The 27,779-nt window shown below is 32.4% G+C and overlaps 2 protein-coding genes across 6 annotated transcripts; both read right to left on the bottom strand.

The window, feature by feature from the left end:
- Positions 1–4,326: 4,326 nt before the first annotated feature.
- Positions 4,327–10,192, bottom strand: LOC114752143 (probable alkaline/neutral invertase D). Of its 4 annotated transcripts, XM_028940866.1 has the most exons (6): positions 10,057–10,192; positions 8,891–9,309; positions 7,691–8,122; positions 5,947–6,505; positions 4,740–5,074; positions 4,327–4,479 (listed from the first exon to the last, which is right to left on the bottom strand). In XM_028940866.1, the coding sequence occupies exons 2-5, from the start codon at positions 9,260–9,262 to the stop codon at positions 4,779–4,781; spliced, it is 1,659 nt and encodes a 552-aa protein (XP_028796699.1). In that variant the 5' UTR covers positions 9,263–9,309; positions 10,057–10,192; the 3' UTR covers positions 4,327–4,479; positions 4,740–4,778. The 4 variants fall into 4 exon arrangements, with proteins under 4 accessions (XP_028796699.1, XP_028796702.1, XP_028796700.1 ...); XM_028940869.1 differs by lacking the exon at positions 4,327–4,479 and having other exon boundaries at positions 4,587–5,074; positions 8,891–9,265; XM_028940867.1 differs by lacking the exon at positions 4,327–4,479 and having other exon boundaries at positions 4,587–5,074; positions 8,891–9,330; positions 10,057–10,184.
- Positions 10,193–21,530: 11,338 nt separating this feature from the next.
- LOC114752139 (RNA-binding protein 7) lies at positions 21,531–26,626 on the bottom strand. Of its 2 annotated transcripts, none has more exons than XM_028940861.1 (5): positions 26,533–26,626; positions 24,559–24,668; positions 22,644–22,855; positions 22,173–22,350; positions 21,531–22,024 (listed from the first exon to the last, which is right to left on the bottom strand). In XM_028940861.1, exons 2-5 carry the CDS (start codon positions 24,590–24,592, stop codon positions 21,861–21,863), a joined length of 588 nt encoding a protein of 195 aa, XP_028796694.1. In that variant the 5' UTR covers positions 24,593–24,668; positions 26,533–26,626; the 3' UTR covers positions 21,531–21,860. The 2 variants fall into 2 exon arrangements, with proteins under 2 accessions (XP_028796694.1, XP_028796693.1); XM_028940860.1 differs by lacking the exon at positions 26,533–26,626 and adding an exon at positions 25,179–26,265.
- Between the last annotated feature and the right edge of the window lie 1,153 nt (positions 26,627–27,779).

Genomic DNA, 27,779 nt, shown 5'->3' with positions numbered 1-27,779 from the left:
TACCTTTATATATTAGTTTATATTTTTTATTGATATATTATATAAATTAATTTACATCTTAATTTAAATCATATAATTTAATAAAAATTCAGTTTTATCATGTTAATATGTGCATTGAAAAATTGGTACAGTATTTTTTAATTGTAATTAATATAATAATATATTTGAAATAATCAAATTAATAAATTTTATATGCTCTAAAAAAATTGAAATTTTATTCTCTTTAGGCTATGCCTTTTTCCAGCTTTAAAATGTATTTAATAAATAATATATTTATAAAAAATAATTAATTTTATAATATTATAATTTTTTATTTTTATAATAATTTATATTAATTTTTATTATAATATATTTTTCAATTATAATAATTTATATTTTTTATTTTTTACTTAGGATAATATATTTTTTATTTAAAATAAATATTATAATAACATATTTTATGGGTGGTTGTAAAATATCAAAAAAATCATAAGGGTATAATGGTCTAAAAACTTAGCTCCCCTCCATAAACCCTCAATTTGGAAGGGAGCTAAAATAGGGGGAGGGAGGGGAGGGGAGGGAATATTTTGGCTTCCCTCCTCTCCAAAATTTTTAACCAAATGAGGGGAGGGGCCTTCCCTCCCCTCCAACCAAACACACCCGGCTGAAATACTCTCTGAAGATTAAGACTTGGACTGCATGGGGAAAGTTGAAACTTGAAAGGTGCAAGTGTGATCGTTGCTCTGAATTTGTTGGGCAAATATCTGATGATGGATCCCACATTTTTTTTTGGGGGGGAGATAAGGACACATCAACGCCAGTTTTTGTTTTCGCATGATTATTTTTATCTTTTTTGTATTTTGGCGATGCCAAGAAAAGAAAAAGCACAAAAACAAAAACAAAAACAAAGAAAAGTGCCAAACTCTGTTATAAATATTATCATCGGTTCTGAATATAAGAGGTAAATAAAAAGATTTATTTTAATTATAAATATAAAACCTCAATCTTTTTTTTTTTAAGTTTATAGTTTTTTCTCAGAGTATTTCTATTGATGGCATATGTGAAGAGGTTTTCATCAATATATAGTTTTAATGCATATAATTAATGAGATTGCTATTTTAGAAAAGCTAACGGAATAACTAATTTTATTAATATTTACAAATTAATTATCTAGTTTGTACATTAAAAAGAAAAAATAGTGATTTTTTCCAGTTGTAAGATTAGATCCTTACAATGTTTGTTTTTTTTGGAAAAAAATAGAGTCGCTTGAAGATTAGATATACTTCACACATCTTATTCCAAAAAATATATATTTCTTTCAATTTTTAATATAAAAATTAATTAAATAAAATTAGTTAATTATAATTTATAACATACGTGATATGATCTTTGTAAAATACTCCCTTGTAACATTATAGTATAACACATTGTGTCAGTTAATTAGTTGGTTAAATTAATTTGAAAAAAAATAACTATATGAAATAGAAGTGTTTGATATTTAGAACCAAATCTAATTACTTCTCCGGTCTTTAATATAGGATCCAATTACAGAGTTGGTTTTGGTCCTAAATATAAGACTCATTTCTCATATTTATCAATTTTCTCTAAATTATCCCTATAGATACTCCATCAATCATAATCAAATAGAAGAGAAAGATAAGGCATTAAGAAAGATGATTATGGTTTTTTAAGAAAAACGTGTCACATTTCTTATAATTAACTAACTTACCTAACTTTCTTAATCTAATAAAATTAGTTAAATGGATTTTATATTAACAATCAGAAGAGTATTATATTCTTATACTACTATTACGGAGGGTAAGGAGTAAATATTTTAGTAGGGAGACATAAAAAATTAGATCTTTATGTGCGTTGTGCCTGAATGTGGATAAGTGAAACGATGAGCTATTTGGCTTCTTTTGCTACTTTAAGGGGTGAAATACTCTCTGAAGATTAGGACTTTGGATTGCATGGGGAAAGTTGAAACTTGAAAGGTGGAAGTGTGATCATTGCTCTGAATTTGTTGGGCAAATATCTGATGGTGGATCCCATATTTTTTTTTTTGGGGGGGGAGATAAGTGCACATCAATGCCAGTTTTTGTTTTCGCATGATTATTTTTATCTTTTTTGTATTTTGGCGATGCCAAGAAAAGAACAAAAACAAAAACAAAAAAGAAGTGCCAGACTCTGTGCGCGCCCCACACAAATTGCCATAAATGCTCAAGATTAAAATATCTGATCTTCTTTTTATAATTTTCACATGCTTGAATTTGAATGCTTCTTAGATATTCAAAAACCTTACTAGTATTCAATATGTATTTTTATTCTTTTTTTTGGGGGGGGGGGGGGAACACCTTAACGCGTAAGAGTTGGTTGAATAGCCATGACCAAAAAATTTACATGACCGTGGCCTTGTTATTTGGAAAATAAATGACAAGTGGTATAAGACTTGTGCAGGCGAGAGTTAAGATACATCCAGTACTTCAAAATATTTTTTTTTATATATCTAACATTTTAAAATATTTTGTAATATATCCGGTATCCTGAAATAATTTTTTAAGCACGCTCAACACTTTAAAGTACTAAATACACCTAAAAAAACTTCAATCACCTTAACCCTGAAAAAAATTGAATCCTTTCCGCTTTATTTGGTAGAAGGAAATGGTCTTTTATGTAGATTCTTGAAGTGATTTCGGGCCCCTCGACCGTGACACAGTTGCCTAATCTGAGTGCACTTACGATTGTTGAGTCCACTCCCAACACCAAGATTCAAATTCAGAACTCAATGCGTGTCATGATCAAGGAACAAAAAACCAGACCGGACACTAAACCGGTTAAGATAGTGGGTTAAGGGTCAATGGGTTAGATCGGGGTTAGACCGGGTTAAACCGGTAATAATTAAAATAATATAATTTAATTATAAAATATTTATGTGTATAATTTTTATGCTTTTTTTTATTTTCTTTTTCTCTTTTCTCCGTCTTTTCCTGATTTCCTCACATGGTCGAATACAATCCTTTTTTTTAATTATTTTATAGGTTACATGTTCATCTCTTCTTTCTCTCTCTCACGTGAATGTCCATCGCAAGGTGAGTTTTTTGACTTTTTCTTCCTCTTTCCTTGTGAACAGCCGAGTGTTCTTCTCTTTCTTATTCAAAACTTCAAAGCCTGAAAGTCATTTCTCCCTCTTCCTCTTTCGTTCTTTCTCAGATAGAGAAGATAAACAGTGACCTTTTCTTTTGTTCTGCGCATCTATTTTATTCTGGTATTTATCCTCCTCCTTGCCTTCGACTCTTCCACGAGCATAGGGTTGAGACTGCACACAAGAGGCTTCCAAATAGATCTTTCTTTTCATGATTTTTTCTGCTTCTATCACTTCTCTCAACCATGTTCATGTCTTCTCCGGTGGTGAGACAGTAAGAGTAAAGAAGAAGAAGGGGAGGAAAAGAGAATCGGTAACCCACCTAACCCACCGGTTTTTCCCGGTTTTTCCCGGTTCATTTCGGTTTGATTCAAAACCGGTTCATTCTTCAAACCAGACCGGACTGGAGACCGATTCACCGGTTTTCCGGTTAAACCGGCCAGTCCGGTCCGATTTTTTCTTCATTGGTCATGATAACCCAACCACGTGGTCAAGGTGCAGATTTTTTTTCCTCTTCAAAGATTGTCTCTCCGGAAGGGGACTAAGATTGTTTATAATGAAAATAAAGATATATAATTTCCACTAAAAAATGATAATAAACTGACAAAAATAATAGTCATTAAAAAGTATCAATTGTGATTATATCACTTGAAAATTGTACCACTTCCAATTCTTAATTTGACATTAAATTTAATTCTAAATATAAAACCTCAATTTATATTTTTTTATCCACTTTTTCTAAGACAATTATTGTCATAGTTGCATAAGATAAATGTTCTATCAAATAGTAATTTTAACTAATATATATGATTAGTAAAAGCAATCTAAAAAAGATCACACTTATTCATTACAAATAATTAACTTAACAAACTTATTTAATCTACTCTAATTAATTAACTAGTTCATACATTCCAAACGTGACAAGGATTTGATAGATATTATTTCCACTCTAATACCCAAGTAAGAATGCATCTTCACTTTTTATCTGATATTTCGAATTCAAATACAACGTCCAAAGATAGAAACCATGAACTTGTATTTTTTTTTTACAAAAAAAAGAAAGAAAGAATACACGCCTGTTAAATAGTGGTTAGTCGATCAAATTGTCTTTTCATTTAAAAAAAAAAAATAGTGACTATTCGATCAAATCAGACATGTCAGCATCGATAGCACCTTTAAATATAGCTAAAGAATTTACTTATTAGTTCACCCGAAAAAAGAATTTATTTATTAAAGAAAAACTCCAGTAGACGAACTTGTCATTGTACTTCACAGCAGATAGAGTCGCATGATTTTATGAGGCAGTTCTACTATGTCTAAAATATACTGATATTTTACTTAACCAACAGCTCCATCACCTGGTGGACAAATCAGAATAATCCCATCATGAAATGGAATGATGGCATAGAAATTTTTTTCACAAAAAAAAAAAAAATTAATAAAGCAAAAAATAAATAAAACAAAATAAAAGGGCCGAAATGTTTTTTTCCTTATTTGGGAAAAGCAGGATGCTAGTCTCAGCAGCCGCTATTTTACAATAACCAAACATCCAACCAAAGCCTAAGAGGAGGAAGGAAATTACCAAGAATAATGCCGTATTGAAATAACAGTCTCTCACCTTTGTTTCCGCTATATTTGAATATCGCTTGAAATTCTTTTAGCAAGTCCAAGAAGATGATCTTTTAATCAATGGCTTCATCTGCTTGTCTTCTTCTAGGGAGATCATACCTAGGTGAGAGGGGTCCTCCAGCATCATCTTTGCCACCAGATAACCTGCAATAGACCAGGTTTGGTATTTTCTTGCCTGCTTGCCAACATATCTGCCAAGTTTTCCATCATAATACTCGGGCCACCCATCCTTCAGTAATCGGCTCTCCGCAAGCTCGATCGCTCGTCTTGCTATTTGCGGTCTCCCCGTTTTGATGCAAGCGGCCGTTAATAGCCACAGGAGTACTGCAACCAATAGCATGAAGCCAAAAGAAAACAGAAGACCCAGAGAAAAACCATCAATGCCACGCACTTTCATCGCCAAAACAAATGATAAAATGTAGACAAGCTATGCTTATATATGGGGGGGGATAGGAATCTTGTGCGACATATTGGTGAATGCTATAAATTGGTATTTCACGTGCAATAGAAAATTGATTCCGAAATCTAATAATGATGCTTCAAACAACGATCAAGAATCATCGTAGCCACATAATGCTCTCAAGATCAAGGAAACAAATAGAATGCATGGACGATTAAACATTAAAAGCTTAGTTACAAAATCAGATAAAAATGGTTCAAGCAGACACCTCTATTCCAATGATAAGCGGAAATATATAGACATATGAATGGACAAAGTCAAAACAAAAATTACAGGTTATAGCACGAAGCTCTTCTTGAGAAGGCATCAGCTGAACTTGAGAATGGATTAAGTCTCATTAATTATTACAGGGCAAGGGAAATAGTGTATACACGGTCAAGGCAGTGATGGGTTAAACATTCAACAAAAACATAGTATTTAAAAGTTAAGAGGGTTTGTATATGTAAGGAATTTTTATTGAATCAGATCTAAACACCATTAACCTACGATGTAATCTAGGGCATCCATAGAAAGCCAATAAAGAAGCAAGGACCGCAACCAGGTCAACATGCAAGGCATAACAGGAATTTTTGTCAATTATCATTACAAAGCACTTTAATTTCAATAACATCTAAAATAAACCAGACCAATATTCGTTAGGGAAGATTCGATAAATTCAAAATCGTCAAGTTAACCTGACTGCACCCCACGCTAAATTGTTTTGTAAAGTTAAGCAAACGAAGAGAAAAGGAAGAACCTGGCCAAGATCCTCCATTATGATAACTCCATCTGGTATTTTTAGGATCACAACCAGTAACAATTTGCCACTCATGACTCTCTATTGCAGGATAACATATTTTTAAGGGCATTTCTCCCACCAGCTCATCCCAGCGGGCTTCAATAAGATCCATTATAGCCATTGATTGCTCGGGAGTAGCAAGAGATGAAAGTATTGCCACACAATTGCCCAAAGCAAACCACCGGAAATCCATCCTAGCAGGACTAACATTTCCAATAAAGTAGCCACCTCGTGTTGGCATAAAATCAAATACCCATTCTGGGATTGAATCAGGAATAACGTTAAACTTATTTACTGCAGTATGTGAGTATTCCTCAGTCTTGTACCGGTAGATGTCATTTAGTTGTTGGAAGTCAAGCCAAAAGTAATTCCTCATGTGATAACTTAGAGCATGCAAACGCTTCACAATAAGCTCAATGCATTCTTTCCCTTCTGCGTCATGTTTGAGCATCACCAAAGCGCACCTCAGTGCCATAAAGAAAAGTGCTTGAATCTCTATAGGATAGCCATAAACACCCTGCACAAAAAGAGAAGGATTAGATTATTTTAAGTGATTTTGTGCAATACAAGGTAAGTAGTTGGATTTGTGTAAAAGAACTTTTTTAAGTGCTCATGGGGGTTTACTAATAAAAACTTGCAAGTCAATTAAATCTCCTCAGTTAATATAAAATCTAAAATCTAAAAGAAACTATGCTATACATAAGCCCAAATAGTGTGGATCACCTATAAGCAACGGGCCCACAATTTAGTTTATAAATGAAAGCTTAACTTGAGGCACTTATAAACCATATATGATATCTAATGATGGAATCATTAGATATCGTACATGAGTAATAATAGAAACCAAGAATTAAAGATCTGAAGGATTTAATCTGGTAGATAATCTCCATAATGATATTCATAGTATTATAAATAGGGAGAAAGGCTGCCACCATTCAAGGACATGTTTGCATGCCTTCCCACTGGCCATATTTCTATTCTTTTACTAAATAATACACATAGTTAACAATACTTAACATCAATAAACAGCTAGTCAGAACATTTGAACCAACCCTAGACACATATCACAACCTTCACGCCAAACTGAAAAAGCAAGAGCATATATGTTTTTACATTCTACAAAGAGGGCAGCAGGGTGAACTCATCAATATGAAAAAGAAATAGAAACTGTCAGAAAATGAAAGTGAAACACTTTTTAACCAAAAAAGAATGTATGAGAAACAGAAAGAGCAAAGAAAAGGAAATGGCCCAGGTATAAATCTACTAAAAGGTTCCAACGGTAAGCTATTCATTCTCAGCTTAAAAACAGTAAATCGTTTGTCACTCAGGACAACAGCTTCCACTTCATTACATCTCCACCTTAAATATTTATTTGTTACCACAATAAAGATGATACCAAAACCAACTTCAAATAAACATTAGCTAGAACAGATAATTACTTAAAAAAATCTCCTTAATTTGTAATTACGGTAAATCATCACATTGTGGTGACAAAAACAAGAATTCTACAGTTGATCTTGTATGCAATTTCGGACCACAACAATAGACATCATCAGTAAAGTCAGATTAATTTGATGACACTAAAAGGGGGGGGGGGTAACTTCTAATCTATTATGGAATTGGGATTTCAGCAGCTAGAGGAATAAAAGCTTACTTAATTGCATTAATACACTGAGAAAAAACTGATTGGAATATAGCTTACCATTCTCCGATCAATCATGCAGCATCCATCAGCACAAAGCAGAGTAGGGAATGTATCAAAGCCCTCTGACAAACACAGAGTCAATATAAGTCTCATTCCCTTTTGACAATCTGGTGTTTCAGCCAAAGTTATATCCCCTGTAGACTTTGTGTACGCACGAAGCAAGATGATCCACCAGAATCCAGAGTCAACTGGAGCAACTCGTCCAATTGCACTTTCACCAAAATCTGCAATCAGAGTGTCTGTTTTCCTATCAGGATCATGAAGGACTTTAAAACTAGCAGGCATTACACCTTCACCAAGCTTAAACCGGTCTACTCTTTTTTCCCAGCCTTGAAGATGAAGCGTCTTCAGTAAGAAGTTCTTAACTATATCAGGTTCACCATTCATCAAAAAGGCCAGAGCACTGGGCACAAAATCCCGAACAAAAACCTAGGAAGGAAAAATTAAGCGTTTAATAGAACATTTCATTGAATACCTGTTTTAAATTTTACTAATTATCCTGCATCAAAGTGCTACCACGAAAGCCAGTATTAATTCAAAAGCCAAAACTCTCTTAACTAAACCTTATGACAGTTAACAACAATTTATCAAGTATATTTTTATAAAGATACAATTCATCATTTACATTTAATATGTTCGGCATTTCACAATTAACTATAAAGATATGATAAGAGTAAAACAAATCACAGACAACACCAGTTCAGGATGGCTTATAAGAATCACACATGCAGAAAATTGCAGGCAGCTGAATGCCGTCTTTCAATGAATCTAAACTGCCTACCTGTTTCATCTTTGCTTAGCTAAAATTATAACTCAGAATTTGTAGGAGATTGTTAAAACAATAACCTGAACTGTGCAATTCAGAAATTAAAATCTTCAGTTACGTTAATTTTTCCTATTTAATGGGTTTAGAGCAGATATTCAAGAGAATTTTCAATCAAAATGACATTAGTGCTACCACATCCAAACTTCTTTTATTAAAAGGAAGTTTCGGTTATCACATCTCAATTAAGTTGTTATTAATCATATGCCATGTATGGTTGGCAGCCAGTCCTACATATTATGATATTCCAGATTTCGTGACAACTTATTACTTATAAAAAAATAAATGACTTTGTTGTTTCAAATTAAACATCCGCAAAAAAATTATTTGTCTCTGCAGTGGAAACGCATTTCAGTATAACTGGAGAAATTTACCTGATCGTAGTTTAGAACTTCCTCTGATTGATGATCAATTGCAGCAATTGTTCCAACTGGTTGGCCTCTGAAAGACACTAGAGATTTTCGCAAGGCTTCCCAAGCATCAGCAACCATAGGATGAGGCTCAAATGAGGTCCGCATTGAGGAAACAGGAGTGTCTAACCCAGATCTTCCTCCAGGTGAGTATGTGTCATCAAAGCAGCCTCTCGTGAGACCAATTGACAGTTCACTAAGTGACCTTTCATCAAATGATCTCTGTCTCTCTATGTTCAGCCTTGGCTTGTCAAGGAGACGAGAGAGGTCATAATCATCCATCTCAGAGATAGAGCAGTGTGAGCCAACATTTCTAAGTCCCACAGCCCCGTCCATTTTCTACGCTCCTCCAATAGCCAAATGATTTTATCAGAAATATAGATCTACAGCCAAAATATAAAATGCTGAAAAATCAAACATAAAAATGAGATAAAATAACAAAGTTCAAACCTATAAGGTATGAAGCAAATGACGGCATCAGAAATGCAGAGCATACTCACCCGTAAAATGCGCCAATTGATCACAACTATTCTACATATAATAGCCTTTACATATCAGGCTTTACGTAAAGGTAAACCAAGTGAAAAGACGGAAATATTTAATGCAGGGTAAGTTTTTGATACAATCTAGCTACATTACGACCAAAAACAATACATTCAGATTCTAGACATACCATTTACTATAACTGTGATCTGTTTCATCATATATGATATATTTAAGAAAGAAATGAAACAACAAATGACAAATTAGGAGAACACCTTATTTGGGAATAAGAAAAAGCCTAATGCCAAATTAGAAAGTTCCTACGTCTTTCAAAAAGATCAAGAGTTGAAAAGAACTGTACAGCTCAAACTGCCGAGGCAGACAACACTATCGGAAGACGGAGAAATTCACTTACAGAGATGCTGATGCAAGAAAAACACATCAAGATCCATTAGACACAGTAAAAACCGCCATTATCACACCAGTCAGACAAAAGAGCACAAAAAACTAGCACCAACGGGTCCAGTTAGTAATTTATATCATAGAAATGACTCCAAGTCATCAATAACCAACATAAGGACAGATCTAAAGCATTAGACACAAGCCATGAGGGAAAAATGCACTGCAGAGTTGGTGGTGGAACGAACCTCGAGGGACAGGAATGGCGGCGGGAGAGACTATCCGGCAGCGGAAGCTACGGTTGTTGGCCGGCGATTTCGCCGGGAAAGGCTAGTCGAGAAGATAGGGAAATATGGGAAAAGGATCGAAAAAAGAGGCATGACTTCCAAAGCAGATATTTATAATGAGAGACGAATGAGAGATGGGCAAGGGAAGAAGTGTGTGAGAGTAGAGAGAGAAGACGTTTGGCCTAATGTAAGAAAGATTACCGGAAATTGCCGGTTAAAGGAAGAGAAAATGACCGGTAGGGTCGCAATGGGTGAAACGACACGGTTCTGACAGCTAAGTTTCCCTCCCTTCATCAGTTCTTCCTTCCGCCTCCGTATCGGCGTATCCGTAACGTGATTTGGGAATTCACAGTCACGGTATGTTTTGTCCGTAGTGGCCCCTAATTATAGGAATTTGGAAATTAGTTGGATTTTTTTGGCAATTAATTGAAAGTTGAGTGATTATTATACCAACAAAATTGAGAATTATGTGAATTGATTGATTGATTTATTTTTAAATTTATCATTTCCTGGCTCTTTCTCTTAAAATCAAATCACATTGCATAAATTAAGTAACATTTTCTATTTTTCAAATTAATTAGATTTTGATCCACACTGCATTTCCACTGGCTTTTATATGAGATTGTTATTTTGAAGTTTTTGAACTTTTGTATTTTTGTACAATATTTTGCATTGGATATATTCTTTTATACAAGCAATTATAAGGAGAAATTAGAAAAAGAATTTAATCTCAAACTGAAAAGATATATCAACACAAATATTGGGGTAGTGTTACTTCTTCTTTTTTTTTTCCGGCCAAGGGGTTGTTCTACAATATCATCAAGTGCTGTTGGAAAAAATACACTCCCACATGCCAAGTTGGAATAATCCGTTCAAATTCGCAATAATTTTTTAATGCCAATTTTTTTTTTTATTTCGCCTAATAAAGATGGTAAATAACAGTGACATCTGACCGGTCAAAAAATTAATATCATTAATAATATAACTGCATTTCCTTACCCCACATCCAAGACCACAGGAGGGAGGAATCTGCAAGAAATATTCTAGTGCTGGCACCCCAAAAAGAAATCTCTAAGACAATTACACAATTGCCATTCACCCCAGCATAAAAAGATACGGATTCTCACCAAAACGAATTATCTTTTTTAAAAGGGATTAATTAATATAATTATTAGTTATTTAACTTTGCTTTCATTTTGGTTTTGGTCTATTGAATTTTAAACCATAAGTTTTGATTTCTCAAAAGTAAAATGACCCAAATTTTTATTGAATTATAAGGATCATTTTAAATGAAAAGAAATTTGAGAGACCAAAACTTATAATTTGAAATTTAATAAACCAAAGTCAAAACGAGGCAAATTTAAAAGATCAAAAATTATATTAACTCTTTTTCAAAATAAAATCAATAAATAAATTCATAATACTGAAACTCAATTCACATCCAATTCGATTAATGAATCAATAAATCAATTCCCTACTCATTCTGATTAAGGATGTTAGACGAATTTTATATTTCTTTCTCCTTATTAAGACTGAAACAATGTTGCTTTAAATAGAAAAAATTAATAGTCCCTTAGATTTATATGTTGTTATGGAAAACAAGGCCAAAGCCCAAAAAGATAAACACTACATTTTGTTCTTAATATAAAAGTTAGTTTAACTTTTAATTTGGACAAGAGTTAGTCTGACTTCTAATTTAGTTCTAAATATAAGATTATAATTCACATTGTTTGTTATATTTATCCATTTTATCTAAAGTAGTCCTTGTAGTAGTTGTTTGTATTAAATATTTCATCAAATGATAATTCTAACTAATACAAATGATGATATTTTAGGAAAGACAACACCTATTCTATTATAAATAACTAATTTAACAAACTTTCTCAATCTATTTAAATTAGTTAACTAGCTATTATATTAAGGACTAGAGCTAGTAATTAACCTGAGAAGGAATTCAATCCCATATATATATATATTTTATAGAAGCATTGTGTACGGATGAGATGGTCAATTATCTAAAATGGAGGAGGATAATCCTTCATTAACTAAGACGTCTACCAAACAATTTTGTTCCCTTAAATTTCGTTACATATATATAGATATAAATATATATATATATATATATATGTATGTATGTATGTATCTCACTAAGCCAATTAAGAAATGTTGACAGTAGGGGTAGTCATGGAACGTCATAGTTGATTCTAACAATCAAATTAATCAATTTGCTTTTATATAAGGGGATCGGAGGCAATAGTTCCCATAAAATTTCACATAGCACTGTTTGATTACGAATATCAACTTCAAACCAATTATACTGTACTACTTCTGATTTTTAATATAAAAACTTGATAATTAATTTAGAGGTATTAAAAAAAATAATTAAGTTAGTTATTTATAACAAATGTGTATTCACTTCCTTAAATTCTCGTTCTTCAATCATATACATTGAAATTATACTTGGAGAGAAACACATTAGAATCAATACAGGTATTTTTGATAACATGTTATAAATTTGGGGAACAAAATAGATTAAATTCTTATATTTAAGATCGTCAACTACCTCTTATATTTAGGACCAGAGACAGTATCATGTTATGTTCTATTATATTATACTACCAGTCATCCTTAATATAAGAGCTAATTGATTAATTGGAGTAAATTAAGAAAGTTTGTTAAATTAGTTAGTTATCACAAATATGGGTTCAATTCTCTAAAGTGTCATTTTAATCATAATCACCTTTGGATGGAAACATCCTTAATATGTGCAATCAATGGGGATACAGTAGAGAATGAATTATAAATTTAAAAGACAATATAGATTGAAGTTTTATATTTATGATCAAATATAATTTTTTAACTAGTTTTTATATCAAGAGTTAATATTATATTATACTATCTATATAAAAAGAAAAATATTCTGAGAGGAAAAGGTAACTGCACATAATTATTCTTCGTTATTTTGAAAGTTATAAACCTTCATTTTCAAATTAATGCTGTGAAAAAGAAAAAGAAAAGCAGACCGTCATCAAATGAAAAGGAAACTATATTCAAATATAAAGTTCTATCAATCAATTTTGACAGCTAAAAGATATAATTTTTTATGCAAATTATCATGTCGGTGAGTAACACTAAAGCTTTCGAAAAGAATTTAAAAAAACAATTCGTTCAAAGTGCTTAAAAGATGACAATCATAGATTTAGCAATGTTTGGATAGAAACCAAATTATAATTTTAAAAGTGAATTTTACAGTATACAAAATAAATATATAAAGAAGTTTATTTTGATTTGTAAAAAAATACTTTTCTAATAATTCCCAAACACCTCCTGATGTTAGAGTCGAAAGGATGGGTCCAATAGATACAAATGATGATCATCTAACTCCCAAGAAAACAAATAAATCCTCTAATACCTTTTTAATCAATTCATAAAATATATATAAAAAAAAAGGTAGATTGGTTGTTTAAAATTAATATGTAGAGAATTTGTGACACTTTTTTTTAAAAAAAAAAAAAACCCTGTCTATGATAAATAAGAGTACTATAGCAAAGAAAAATTTAACAAGGGACACAAAAGAAAAACAAGACCTTATATTTAAAAACAAACTAAAACTTTTAAATGGATCTTGTATTTAGAATTAAAGAATCACTACATGAATGTAAAGATTTTCTTGATTAAAAAAACATATAATACTGTTATAAATGTAAAATCTCATAATAAGTAAAAAAAAAAAACTTAAGCTAAATTTTGGGTGCTATCCTCATTGCATCTTATCTAGATAACAAAATTACTACCTCCAGTCTTAATTATAAGATTTTGTTTATAAATTATAAACGAGATCTTATAATTAAGATTAAAAGTAGTATTAAAATGTGTAAATATTTATAATTCAAATACTTATCATACTTTCAATAGATGATTCAATCTCATCACTCCGGGTTTAAGAAAATCTTTAAAATGATGCTTGATGTCATTTGGATTATGAGGCTTAAGCCACTAATTAAAATGCGTAAATATGATTCTAATTGATAAACAATGATAGTGGAATAACAATGATTATATTGCGCAGGAAAAAGACTTAATTTTCTTTTCGTTAAAGTATACATTTGATCCTTTAACTTTGTATAAAGTTTCAATCTGATCCTTTAACTTTAAAAAGTATACTTTTAGTCTTTTAACTCTAAATTTCTTTTAAAAAAATGATGACATTAAGATCTTAAATATTGATAATAAAACATTCTCAAATACTAATATATTAAGTTTAATTTTCAAAAAATCCATGATTATTACCAAAAATATCATTAAAGCGTAATGATTTTAGGGTTAAATGACCAAATATATGCTTTTTAAAATTAAGGGATTAAATTAAAATCTTATACAAAGTTAAAGGACCAAATATATATTTTGACTTTTCCTCTTCATAAGATCAAATATCCAAATCTTATAAATAAAACCATATTGGGATATACATATGTGTGTCCTCCCTCTTCAGGCGGCGTTTAGATAAGGAAAAAAAAAAAGAAGCTCTTTAAACGTAATTTTTCACAAATTAAAACAAATTCCTCCACATATTTACTTCATATACTATAAAAGTAATTTTAAAATCATAGTTTTGATTCTACCCAAATACTTTTTTAATTATATTAATGCTCAAATTTTGGATGGTCAGCGATACGCCTATATCTAAAATCAGCTGGCCAAAAAAAAAAAAAAGAGGACAAAATCCAAAGTCATGGGCGTGGTGGTTGAGATAGATGTGAATTATAGTTAATTATTTCATATTAAATGAAATTAAACATGAATGGAACCATCTTTTCCAATTTTGTAATAGGATGAGATGGAATCCAGATGACACAAAATCTAAGAAAAAAATGAATTAATTAAAATGAAAAGAAGGAATTAATGGAAAATAAAAAGGGAAATTAGTCAGCGTTGAGTTGGAGATCTTATCCAGTTGGTGAAGTTGAGATGTTTGATGAATAGTGTGAATGCAATGACTACCAATAATAATAATTATTATAATATTAATGAGACGTCCTTCAAGAAACAGCAAAGCAAAAGGCGAAATCAGATCTTGGGAATCAGCATTCCGTTTGGTTGAATTTTGGTTTGAGAATTTCAAATTTGTACACTTTTTTTTCTCCTTTCCATTTATTCCCCTCCCACCCTTTTCCACTTATGAATTGAATGCTTCAGCTAAGGTTGACCTCTTATTCCCTTTTGCTTTCACCTTTCCCACGTTTCCTTTTCTTCCCTGTCTTTCCTCCGTTTCCCATTGCATCACAAAACCCATCCCTAAGATTGCATTTAATTCTATGCCTGACTTTAAAAAAAAAAAAAAGGAAGAAGAAAAAATCTCTCAAAAGAAAGTTTGAATATATGAAGTTCTAATTCATTCAGGTGCCTAATACTTTAAAATAATAGGAAAAAAATTAAAATCTAAACTGGTGCTTTGAAAATATTGTAAAATTATCCATATGCTCTTTGATGACAAAAGTTATGAAATTTGTTATTAGTACTTTAATACTTGTCATGTTTAGTTCAATTAAAATTGACTTCTTAGGGTATTTGCCAATTACTTCTAACTTTATTCTTACCCCAAAAAAAGAGTTCGGGTTTAACGAAAGGGCTACTCTCTATAATATATAGTTAATCAAAGTTTGAATTTTTATTAAAAGAAGTGTCTATATTTAGTACCTAATAGTAACTCAGATATAATTACTTAATGTTGTTTAAATTAAATAGAAGTACGAGTTTGAATTCTGCACGTGGTTGAGTTGGGTCTCCCCTACCTAGTGATATGAGAATTTAGTAGGTAGGTAGAGCAAAAATAACGTATACTCCCTTCGTCCCTTATTATAAGACCCAACTTTTTGAATAAATTTTTTTTCCTTTTTATAAGATCCTTTTTAAGTTTGTCTAAATATTTAATGCATTATTACATATTTTATCCCTAGTTTAATACATTTAATATATTCTCTTTCTTCATTTATCTCACTATTACTCTCTCACATCTACCTATTTATATATAGGGGTATGTTTGGGAAGATATTGCACTTGCTACATATTAATTACTTTTAATTAATTTTAACTATTTTCTTAAACCGTGTAATTTAATTAAAAGGATCTTATAATAAGAGACAGAGTAGTAAGTGTGTTTACAAGTATTACTTGAGTTTGAAGACTTTGATATTCAAATCATTCGATCTTTTAATAAAAAACTATTTATATGAATTCTTCTAAAAGAAAAGAATATAATTTTTTACCGGGGTAACAATCTAAATTGTTTTTAATAAATTGGATGCACATGAGAGCTGAATAAAAAATCATTGTTGTTTTTTGTGCGTGTGAAGCATAAAGTATATACCAAATCAGAGGTCAAAATTTGTTCCTGTATCAAAATTGAATCTTCTTTAGCCCTAAAGTCTTCATATTACACAAACGTAAGAATTAGAATTGACTTCTATTAAAAATTTACCATCGTAATCTAAACATTTGTTTTCTGAAATTAAATAGGGCGTATCATGGAAGTCATATAAAAATATTGGCATTATTTGGGCGTGTGAAACATGATATGGTATAATAATAATAATAATAATAATAATAATAATAATAATAATAATAATAATAATAATAATAATAATAATAATAATAATACCCTGGCTTTGAAAAAAAAATACAAAAATAGGAAGAAGAAGCATGATATATACTCCTCTGGTCCTTAATATAAGACCCATTTAATTAATTTGATTAGATTAAGAAAGTTAAGTAAATTAGTTAATTATAATAAATGTGACACGTTTTTCCTAAAACACCATAATCATCTTTCTTAATACCCCCTCTCCCTCTTCTACTTGATTATGGTTGAGGGAATATCCATAAGGGTAATTTAGAGAAAATTGATAAATATGAAAAATGGGTCTTATATTTAATACCAAAACCAACTTAACAATTGGGTCCTATATTAAGGATCGGAGGAGTATATAAATGAGAAGGTGGTGGAAAGAGAAGGCGGAACATTAAGTGGGGGTAGATGGAACGTTTTCAATAAAGAATTAGGTGACCCTCTAATTAGTTGTGGAGCTGATGAACAAGACCATTTGCATATGGGGAGTTATAAATACTATTCCTGCCATGTTTGTAAAGTTCTTATATTTAGGGCAGAATGAGTAATTTATTTTAATTTTTAAGATTACTTTGATCCTTATTAGTATAAGATAAATCAACAATTCTTATCATAAGTGATCAAATAATTACATTTTTTTTTTCAGAATTACTCTTGTTTAGTATTTGATGTATTTTTTTTTTTTTGCTTCTATATATGTAATTTATGATTTTAAGTAGGGCAACTTTAAAAATTTATTTTATTTTTAAGCAAGTTTGATAGCTTCAATAAGTGAAGTGGTTGGATGCGTTTTATAATAGGAAGTGATAAATCACAACTCATTTTTATTTTAGAGATATTTTGTAACATCTTTCTTGATATATAAAGCAAATCAAATTGAGAGAATGTTGGCCTGTTGCTCTCAATAATGATACAACGAATAATGGAGCGTAACTATAAAATAACAAATAAAACACATGGTGGAAATATTTATTAAAAAATTTAAATTAACAAAAAATATTTTGACTGAAAGGGAAGGCATAACACCAAAGAAAGAAAGAAGGAAGGCGTTGAATGGGTCAATGAAGGGAGACCATGTGAATTTGGTTCCTTGCCTTGTAGGTTGGGTTGTCGTGGGTCATTATCTATTCTTGCTGGGAGTGGGCCCCAGTTTGGGTAAAGTAAAACAACTTCCACCCGAAAACAGGGAATAAAAACTTCACAGAAGCGGCTATGAATAAATGTTGTGAACGCCCCTTCAAAAATACAAATAGACAAGATTTATATAAATTGAGATAAAACTCTTTTGGAAAAAGTAATTTGGAGGTCCTTGTATTTTTACTCAGTTTTGAATTGGGTTCTTAGACTTTTTTTCTTTTTTATTGAATCCTTTAATTTTTAACTGTTAGATCTGTTAGTCCTTACGGTAAATAAAAACAAACACTGTTAAGATTTTCTGTTAAATCATAGTATGTCTCTTTCCACAATACCCAAGTTCTCAGACCAAGCTTTCTTTCGTCATTCGCTCAGTCCTCAACATATCCTTTCCCACTATTCAATCTTGTGATATAACAAGGTGTAGAATTTGATTGCATTTCCCCCCTCCTTAATTCGAAACCACTTACATTACAAAGTGTCACTATGAATTTTTGACGTTTTGGGAATGTCTTACGCCATACCCAGGTGATATGTGTTTATTGTTCCCAAAACCTCTACGTCAGGTGCTTGCCATTTTCATTTTTGGGGTTAGGAATAACGTGATTTCTTGTGAGACTAGCTAATTATAAAGACCCATTTACCCCAATTTCGAAGTGAGAAGGTGTTACACGTGGGAAGGAATAGTAAGGGTAGGAGAATGACAAGGAAGGAGAAGATATTGGGGACTGAGCGAGCCAGGGAGGAAAGCTTGGTCTGAGTGCTTGTTAATGGCGGAAAAGGCAGATCCTGAATATCTTTCAGTGCTTTCTAATGAAAAATTTTAACGGTGCTTGCTTATATTTAACAGTAGGGACTAAAAGGCTTCCCAGTTGAAAATTAAAGAATTCAATAAAAAGAAAAGAAAATCTAAGGACCCAATTCGAAATTGACTAAAAGCATAAATACCTCCGAGTTATTTTTTTCACTCTTTTTATATACTTATCTCATATTTCACATATTACGATTAGAAAATTACTCATATGTTATTTCAGACGGACCCATATGCCATCAGGCCTAATATAACTGGCCGCCAGCTGCAACGTTTATTTAAAAAAAAAAGAAAACAGCATCAATAGCCTCATATAAATGAAGATGAATTGAAAAAGAATTATACCTTGTTTTTAATATGAGAATTAATTAACTAGTTTGAGTAGACTAAACAAAATAGTTAAACTAGTTATTTGTAATAAATAAAAATCATTTTTTTTCTAAAATATCCTTACTAATTATGTGTATTAGTTTTTTTTTGACCAAGTAATTATGTGTATTAGTTAGAACTATAATTTAATAAAACTTTTAATATATACAACTACTACAAGAATTATCTTAAAAAAATAGATAAATATGAGAGGCAAAATAAATTAAAATTTCATACTTAAAATCAAATTAAATGGTTGATTAGCTTTTATATTGACAAGCGGTATTAATCTGAAAAAGATTTTACGTTGGGTGAACATGTTGACATTGGCGGTCGCGATTCATTTTCTGTACATAGTTACCGACAGAAATTCTGATAAAAAATTCACTCATAAAATACCATCCACAATAACAGTTGCTACGGTTGAAAAAGGTTTTTCAAAATTAATAGATCTAATCATCTCTAAGATCAACTACGTTCCAGAATTGACTAGCCATACGGTAGAAGTCCACTTCTAAAATTTACTCCGAACTTATGATTATAACTCAATTGTTATCAAGACTTGTTAATAATTAAATTTTTTTTTCTTGATATTTGTTGTAATTCTCCCAAACTACAATACTTAAAAAAAGAAGAAGATTTTCTCTGCAAGCCGCGACGACTGCTTTTGTTTATAGATAGATGTGCAGAACGAAGTATTGAATAGTTTAGATATGAAATTGGTTTCACAACTAAAATTTTCGTTTGACAACATGGCATCGTCAATCAAGCCTAATATTCTCATTTAAAAAATCAACTAACCGCTAGTCACATATTTTAGACTAAAAATATTTATTTCCTTTATATAAATAACATTTGAAAATTATTTAAATTTAAATTACCGAAACAATAACAACCACGTCTCTATAATTTTAAAATTATATATTTAATAAGGCTGAAATTATGACTGAAACCAGAGCCTGAATTACAAGAAGTTAATCAGTTTCCTATGAATTAAAATTATACAGCAACCTAAAGATTAATTTCTCCCAATAATAAGAAAAATACCACTTTGAAAAGTTGGCCTGTTGAGCAGCTGTGATTATTTGTGAATACTTCATCATCAAACATAACTTGTCCATTGATCAATATAATGAATATATTTTTTTTTTGGTCCTTTAATTTGGCGGGTAATTTTGAACAGCGTATTTAACACCCGCACAATTCAGAAACCAAATCACAAGACGTTGACCGAGCATTAGAGACCTGTGTTGGCAGGTTTTCCTGAAGATATGGACAGAACTAAGAGGTTTCATCTGCCTCTCCTGTAAAGCACATTCGCAGGTAAGTAATACCCCACAGGAACGTCCATGATCCTCCATATCTATGAAAGCCATTTCTGCTTTTCAAGACCACAATGTGCCAAAGTTTTACCAATATGATACAAACAAAATTCATGATCCTTGCTACTATGCCAGCCAAACATGCTGAGGGGGTGTAACCAAAGAAAATATTCTCCAGCGACACCAACAATGTGTGTGTTGTTACATTGGGGGGTGTCATTAAATATACAGCAACAATCTCCCATCACAGAACATCAAGTACTCTTATGAAATTGACAAAAACGGGAGTGCGAATAAAATATTATTTAAAAATGTTTTAAGTAAAATAAGAATGTTTTTGTATCATTATGCTTGCATAAACAAAAATATAATAGGAAAGAAAAAGATATAATGCCAATTGACCAAATTTACCTTAATATTTGGTATGGTGGAATGATTTGTGAGAAAAATAAAAAAAAAGGGCAAATAAGTCTTTTTGATCTGTTTTCCCACATCACACAGTCCCATTCCATCATTATTTCCATGGAATGATTTAAAGCCTGATTTAAGGAATGGAAGAAGGATCAATTCCTATCATACCAAACTTGGTATTGCTCCATTTGATCACCATTTCCATTATTCAAGAAAGCAAACATACCGTTAAGTGTGCACTATTTGCACAATCAGATGATACAAGGAATTAAGGAAAGCTCACCACAGTGGGTGTTGCAAGTGGTGGGATTCCAAGGGCACACTCACTTTGGAGAACTCCTTGCACCTGTGGGTTGCGCGTGGAGTGGACGTAAGAATTATTTTATACAGTGACATCAAACACAGGCATGAAAAATGCCATGGAATCTTAAGCCTTGGCATCCAAAATACCATAAATTCTGAGATGGCTGTGCCCGTGGCGCCTGTATCTCATCACATAATCAAGAAACGACAAGTTTCTTTTCTACCTAATAATTTGATGTGTGAATTAAATTTATTCAAAATTTCCCAGCATTTCGGGAAAAGAATATGTCAACCTATAGAAAGCTCAGCGTCACTCATCTGACGCTGATTAGAAAAGAATTCCATCAAATTGAAATTAAACCTGCGAGTTGAACGAGATGAACATTTCTATAGTTCCCACAGTCCAGAACAATCTACACTAGATCATCCCCGACAATAAGCGGCAACACCTTGAGGGTTCAGACAGATTCAAAAGCATAATCAAAGGCAACAAATACTCACCTCATATCCCAGTTTAGCCTACTCAAGAAGTGTTTTTCACTGATGAACAAAACCAGCATAATTAAGTTGATGAATACCTAGCCTGCCTGGACATGGTAGTACATAACAAATATATAACAGGGGCACGAACATGAATTGGCTTTGCTAATATCAAGCAGTATCTTCTAACTACTGAATATTTCTCATTTACATACATCGTACAAAGATGTACAAGTAGTCAAGTACTACTCATACTAATTAGATTTGGGGGAGAGTAAATTTTAACTCCCCACAGATATTTTTTGGTATATTAGTAAGATGGGTAAGAGATTGGGTTACTTGTATCATGTCGGCGTGACCTATACCGGCTAATGTTATCCAATGTTGACCCAAAGACTCTCCGGCTGAATTCATAATCGTTGCCATTGTAGAGAGATCCATACTCACTAGATTGGTCAACTACCCGGTGATTAACTGGCAATAAAAGTTAAGGAATTTGAGGGGAAAAACAGCAGTTCAGTAATCTTGGATTATGCTCTGGTAATAAAACTTCATTGTGAAGGGAAAAAAAAATGTCTACCAGGCAAGAAAATAAGGAGAGGAAGCAAAGCAAATATATTACCTCGGGAATAATTTGCAGGGTAATCAGAAATCCGGCTAGGTGTTGGTAACCTAGCAGAGTGCGGAGAAATATCAGTATTATTTATTGGCACAGGCTGGGGCCTCGATCGGTGGGAAGAATTTGATGATGGTGTAGCCACTGCAGAACCATTTGGAGTAGGTTTGTCTTGGCCAGATATCTGTAGATTAGTAGAATAAACATTTAATTCATAAATCCCATCACAAGTCACGAAAAATCAGTTATATATACCACAGTTCAGCAGACAAGCCAATGGAACTGTGTGACATCATATCCCATGGATAAGTGGGATACGTAAGTTCACATAGCTGCACCTATACGTTCAGCTACAGCTAATATATAATGTCACATGACTATAAGGTCTTTCTGAGGTTCCCATCAACTATGACAAATTCACAAAATGCAAATAAGTTACTTAAACAAAATCCAAGTATCAGGTGGTAAAGAACAGACCGCAAACTTCAGCGTTCTGTTGTAGAGTGTCACAAGGCCCGAGAAAAGCTTGACAGCATAATCTGCAATCTCCTCACTTTCATATTCTGCAAAGGCAAATCCTTTAGGTTTCTCGGATTCCTTATCTTTAGGAATATGCAGTTCCACCACTCGTCCTGCTTGAATTAATATATCATATAAGATCCTCTCCGAGACTCTCTCATCTAGATTGCCTGAGTGGAAGAGAAACAACTGAATCAGTTCTGCATGTGCACAAATTGGCTATACTTTCAGATAATCTGAAAGCCCTTAAAACTTGGATTGGCAAAATAATAGAAAAGTTTCAAGATGTGCCTGATATGCCATGTCTTAGATACTATAACATCTAGGATTACATCGTATAGGATGCCAAGGTATTCATAATACCTTATGTCGGGAATGAAGATTGGTGGTATTTTACATCTCAAGTATGCAAGAGAAAAATGTTGCTTACATGTTCATCGACGTTATTTGTTCTCATGAATTTCCAAAAATGTTCTTTTGGGTTTAGATATATTATAAAGTCATGCAATTTTTATCCCTGAATAAAAACATGATTAAAAAAGCATAAAATCGAAATTTATATGTAAACAAAGGACCAAAATTCAATTCTGAATTTGATGAAAGTTTTCCTGACACACCTGAAACCCACAGCCAGACTCCTATATGCCAGGACCAAAGCTATCGGAGTTTGTTAAACACACACAAGTCTGCACAAACACTCATACTCTCTCTCTTGCTATTCTAATATTCCAAAACTACACTTCCCCTAACATAAGAATCCTAACACTGTAACACATCAAAGGCAGAAACATAAGAGTGAAGGACATCAAAATAAATGAAATTCGGGTATAGCATATCTAAAATATTACATCACAGTACACTAAATGTAGCCATCACCCTTTTAAATTGACATAACTCCTTGTTATCACATAACAATATAGTAAATGTAGTCATCCAATCTTAGTATCTAAGATATTATAGAATGTGAGAATCTAGATCACAATATAACAAACACTTCCTCATTGCACAACAAAATTAAGTTGAAAGTTCTACCATATAAATCCTGCATGTTTGAAGGGCAAAAATACAACAAGCAGCAGGAGGTCAAGCAGCTTGTAATAGAAAGGAAAAAGCAAGAAAAATGGAGGGGGAAAACAAGAATATATACGAGTAATTATTTCCACCCCTGGTGTATTTGCCGCAAGTAAATCCTAGAATGAGAATGGAGATCAGCCATAATTCAGAACAATTACAGAATAAAGTACAAGCTCTTGAACAAAATCATCTCCCATCTCATTGAAAACTTTGTTCAGGCATATTAAACAATTAATTGAGCAAAGATTCCATTGCTCCCCAAAGCAGTGAAAGAACAACAACAAACAGACGGAAAAAGAGTAGGAGTAAAAGTGTCCTTGCCTTGCAACTAGGCAGTTTAGTCAATTATTTCCACGAAAAAAAAAGAAAGAGATAATATTATTTTCTCATTTAAATTGTATTTGCTAGTTGTCAAGACATCGAGAAAAAATACCAGACAACAGATTTTGATATCAAAACAATCAATTTTGTGTATAGCTCCAATTAAATCAGATCTTCAAAGAGCAGCATCTTAAATCCATTCATTATCCTCTTAAAATCAACTCAGATGCATTGGTGCTCAACATTAAGTCTAGAGTGTTAATTAGATCCAAATTCAAGCCATTCAAGGATAAAGATAATCTTTCAAGCCAATATCACTAATGTTAACACTTGAAACTTATTTTAGCAGGCAGCACGCACATCACATGCACAATCTCTTTTGATATCAAAACCCAAAAGAGATTTCTTAAAGTAATTCCCTGTCCTACTCAGGGGATTGTGGGTGTGAGGACAAAAGGAAAAGATAAAGGAGCCTCACCTATGTAAACAGTGCAACTTGTGCTTCCAGACATGGCTGTATCTGGATCTGCCGTGAAAAGTGAAAAACCCCCACAGTAAGGAGCTGTACCACCAAGGAGCCAGGTAGAGCTGGAAAATTTATTAAAACATATCAGAGGGAATCAAGGAAGGCCAAGAGGGTAGAAGAGCAAAATACTTCTGGTTCCGATGTCTATCCTACAGATACTAGTAGTACGGAAAAGTAAAAGCTAGATTAATAATGTTTGGGGGGTTGCCCAAGGGTGTAGCTTGCGTGGGAAGCGATGTTACTTGTTGGATTTTTATAAGTCTTCTGCTTTTAGGGTTGATTATTTAGGGCCAGAATCAGTGAGAATCCTTTTCTAACACTGCTTTGGCTGCCTTTGACATTTAATAGCAAAAACCTCAATATTTCCCCTCATTTACTGTTGTCGTACCATTTTTCTGTTCTGGTTATTGTTTATTTCAGCAGGTTATATCAGACCCTTAACTTACAGAGACAAAAGGCGATCAGCAGTAAATGAGCATGGGAATCTGAGGGAAAAACAAGGCTTAAAGATTGACTTGGCAGCAATTTTTAGCAATTAGTACAAATAGAAGTTGTAAGCACCAAGAAAGCACCTTCTTCATCACAGCAGCTATGAATAATAGATGCTACTCTGAATTTTGAAAATGATGAAATAAGCAGTGAAAAGAGTTCCCGCCATTGATTCTCAGAAAGAGTTTCAAATGAGAATATGATTCCAGAAATTCTAGAAAATGATGAAAAAAAAACTGTTCCCAACTTGATTTTACAAGAATAATGCCAACCACTACAAATGAATTCTAACTATTATCTGTAATAAATTATAGACCAAAATTAGACAAGACACATAATAACTTAGATGAAGATCGCCCACCCTCCTAACTGTCCTCAGAATGTAATTTTGCTTAACACTGCTGTTATCTCCATGTCATCAAAACAATAATCATCCCAGCAAGAAAACCATGTTATTCAACGCCAATGACTCAATTCTATAGATAAACATGATTGAACTGTGGAGAATAAACATTCTTAAGGTCATGATAGAATCACAGAGGCAAGGCTTTGAAGAAACAGTGAAGGTATAGGACTATAGGTTACCCAACTGATCAGTAGAAACAGTCAGGGCAGTGTCTACAGAGATGTGTTCAATCAAACCCAAGAAATTTAGCTCTCTCCTCTCTCACGATATGTGTGTGTAAATTTCTTATGGGCGATTTTCATTTTAAAAAAGGAAAAGATCTTATAACAGAATTAGTTAGCTCATTAAGGTAACCTAAGGTAGTTAAAGGTAGCAAAAGGTAGCAAAAGGCCCACTTAAGACAATGAACCTCTAATTAAGCAAGAACAGTTAAAAAGGCAAGCAGACGAGCGAAGTAAAGTGTCTTATAATTATGGGGTGACAGCGATCTGACTGAAATAATCAATTTCGTCTCTATTTTACTGGGTACTGATCATTATAGTGTGACTGTGATCCATGATGAATTTGCCTCTCTCTATTTGTTTACAAAATACTAAATAAACTAGGAGCCTAAATAACTAGAGTCTTTTAAAAAATGAAAAATTATTTCATCCCACTCTCTTAGGGCTTTTTTTACGGAGAGGTGGGGTTTCAGCCACCTAAAATGCTTTTCGCTTTAGCAAAATGCGGAAGCACCCAAACACACAATTGTATTAACATGACTGGGTTGGATCTCTAAAGTTGAGTTTTCTAAAACATCGCCCTGAAGACCCTGAGAATTTACAGTAAAAACCCAAATAGCCAAATTAAACGAATCAGGAGACAGTTCATCAGGAATCAAAAACCTAATCACTATTGCTTGCAAGTTCCATAATCGAAACGTGATGCGCGACAAAATCGAAGGGTAAAGTACGTACAGAGTCCAAGAATCGGGGAAAAACGGATGGCAAAGGAAGAAAAAAAATGGTGCAAGGGTTAGAGATAGGAATTACATGAAGGGTTAAAGCCTCAAGAACCGCAACGAGACCCGAACAAAGAGATCGTTCCAGGAAAGCGAGCTCAATATTCCGAACAGGCTGTGACTGGTCCGGATAACCGACACTTGCAGCTTCTGATCTTCTGTTCTGTTTAAAGAGTATTTTAAAATCTAATCTAAGGCCCACGAAAACCTAATCTGGGGCCTTAGAGTAGAAGGCCTAATAGAACTCTACCCTCAGGCCCGTTTATATGGCAGGTAAAGACTTTTTTTTGGGGAAAAAAAATTCAATGTAACATGGTTTTTCTGTCAGCTCATGTTTTCATTAAAACAAAAATCAACATTTATGCATGGGACCTAAAAATACAAGCTATTTCAAGAGAGCAAAACAAATTGGCTGATACCTTGGCCAAAGAGGGACTGTCTAGAACTTCCTTACTGGATGTTTGTCCACCACATTTGAGGACACTGGTTAGCAAAGAGTCTTTGGGATGTGATTCCCCCGTGAATTAGCTTTTATTTTCTTTTTTGGGCTCTAGCCCTCCTTTGTAGCAAAAAAAAAAAATCAACATTTATTTTTTGCAATAAAAAAATCAACATTCAATATAAACATTTTTCGTGCCAGCTTTTTCCCAACTAATATGAACATGCATGAGAGAATAAATTTTGTTGGCAAGGACAAAATTCGATTCTTTACAACGTTATACTAATTAGATAATAAATAACACTATTTTGGGTTGAGCTAGACACGTGTTGGCAAAAACATGTTTTAAAACATATAAACTCTTAAAATCAGAAAATTAAAAAAAAAATAGTTAAGTTAATTATTTATAAGAAATAAGTATTTGTTTTTTAAAATATTGTTTAATTTTCTTGCTGGCACAAATATCCTTTAATTATTTGTATTGAGAACCATCATGCAGTAAAAATTTTCTTGACGGGTAAACCTTGTGTGTTAGAGAACCGCAAACATGACAATTTTCAAAGTTTCTATTTTTAATATTTTCATACCTCTTAAAATTTTGATATTTAAACAATTGATAGTTCAGAATGATGATCAAATAAATAATTTTTAGATAATATTACCTCCGGTCCTTAATATAAGATCTTATTTGATTTTTATTTTGGTTCTAAATATAAGACTTTAATCCATTTTGTCTCTCATATTTATGTATTTTTTCCCAAGATAATCCTTCTAATAATGATAGTCCTAACCAATATAGTTGATTAACAAGGATATTTTAGAAAAAATAATATTTATTT

This window comes from Neltuma alba, unplaced genomic scaffold (assembly GCF_004799145.2).
Source record: "Neltuma alba isolate B1F8T4 unplaced genomic scaffold, ASM479914v2 tig00007257_pilon, whole genome shotgun sequence".
Taxonomy (NCBI): domain Eukaryota; kingdom Viridiplantae; phylum Streptophyta; class Magnoliopsida; order Fabales; family Fabaceae; genus Neltuma; species Neltuma alba.
This window is presented reverse-complemented; position numbering and strand designations above follow the sequence as displayed.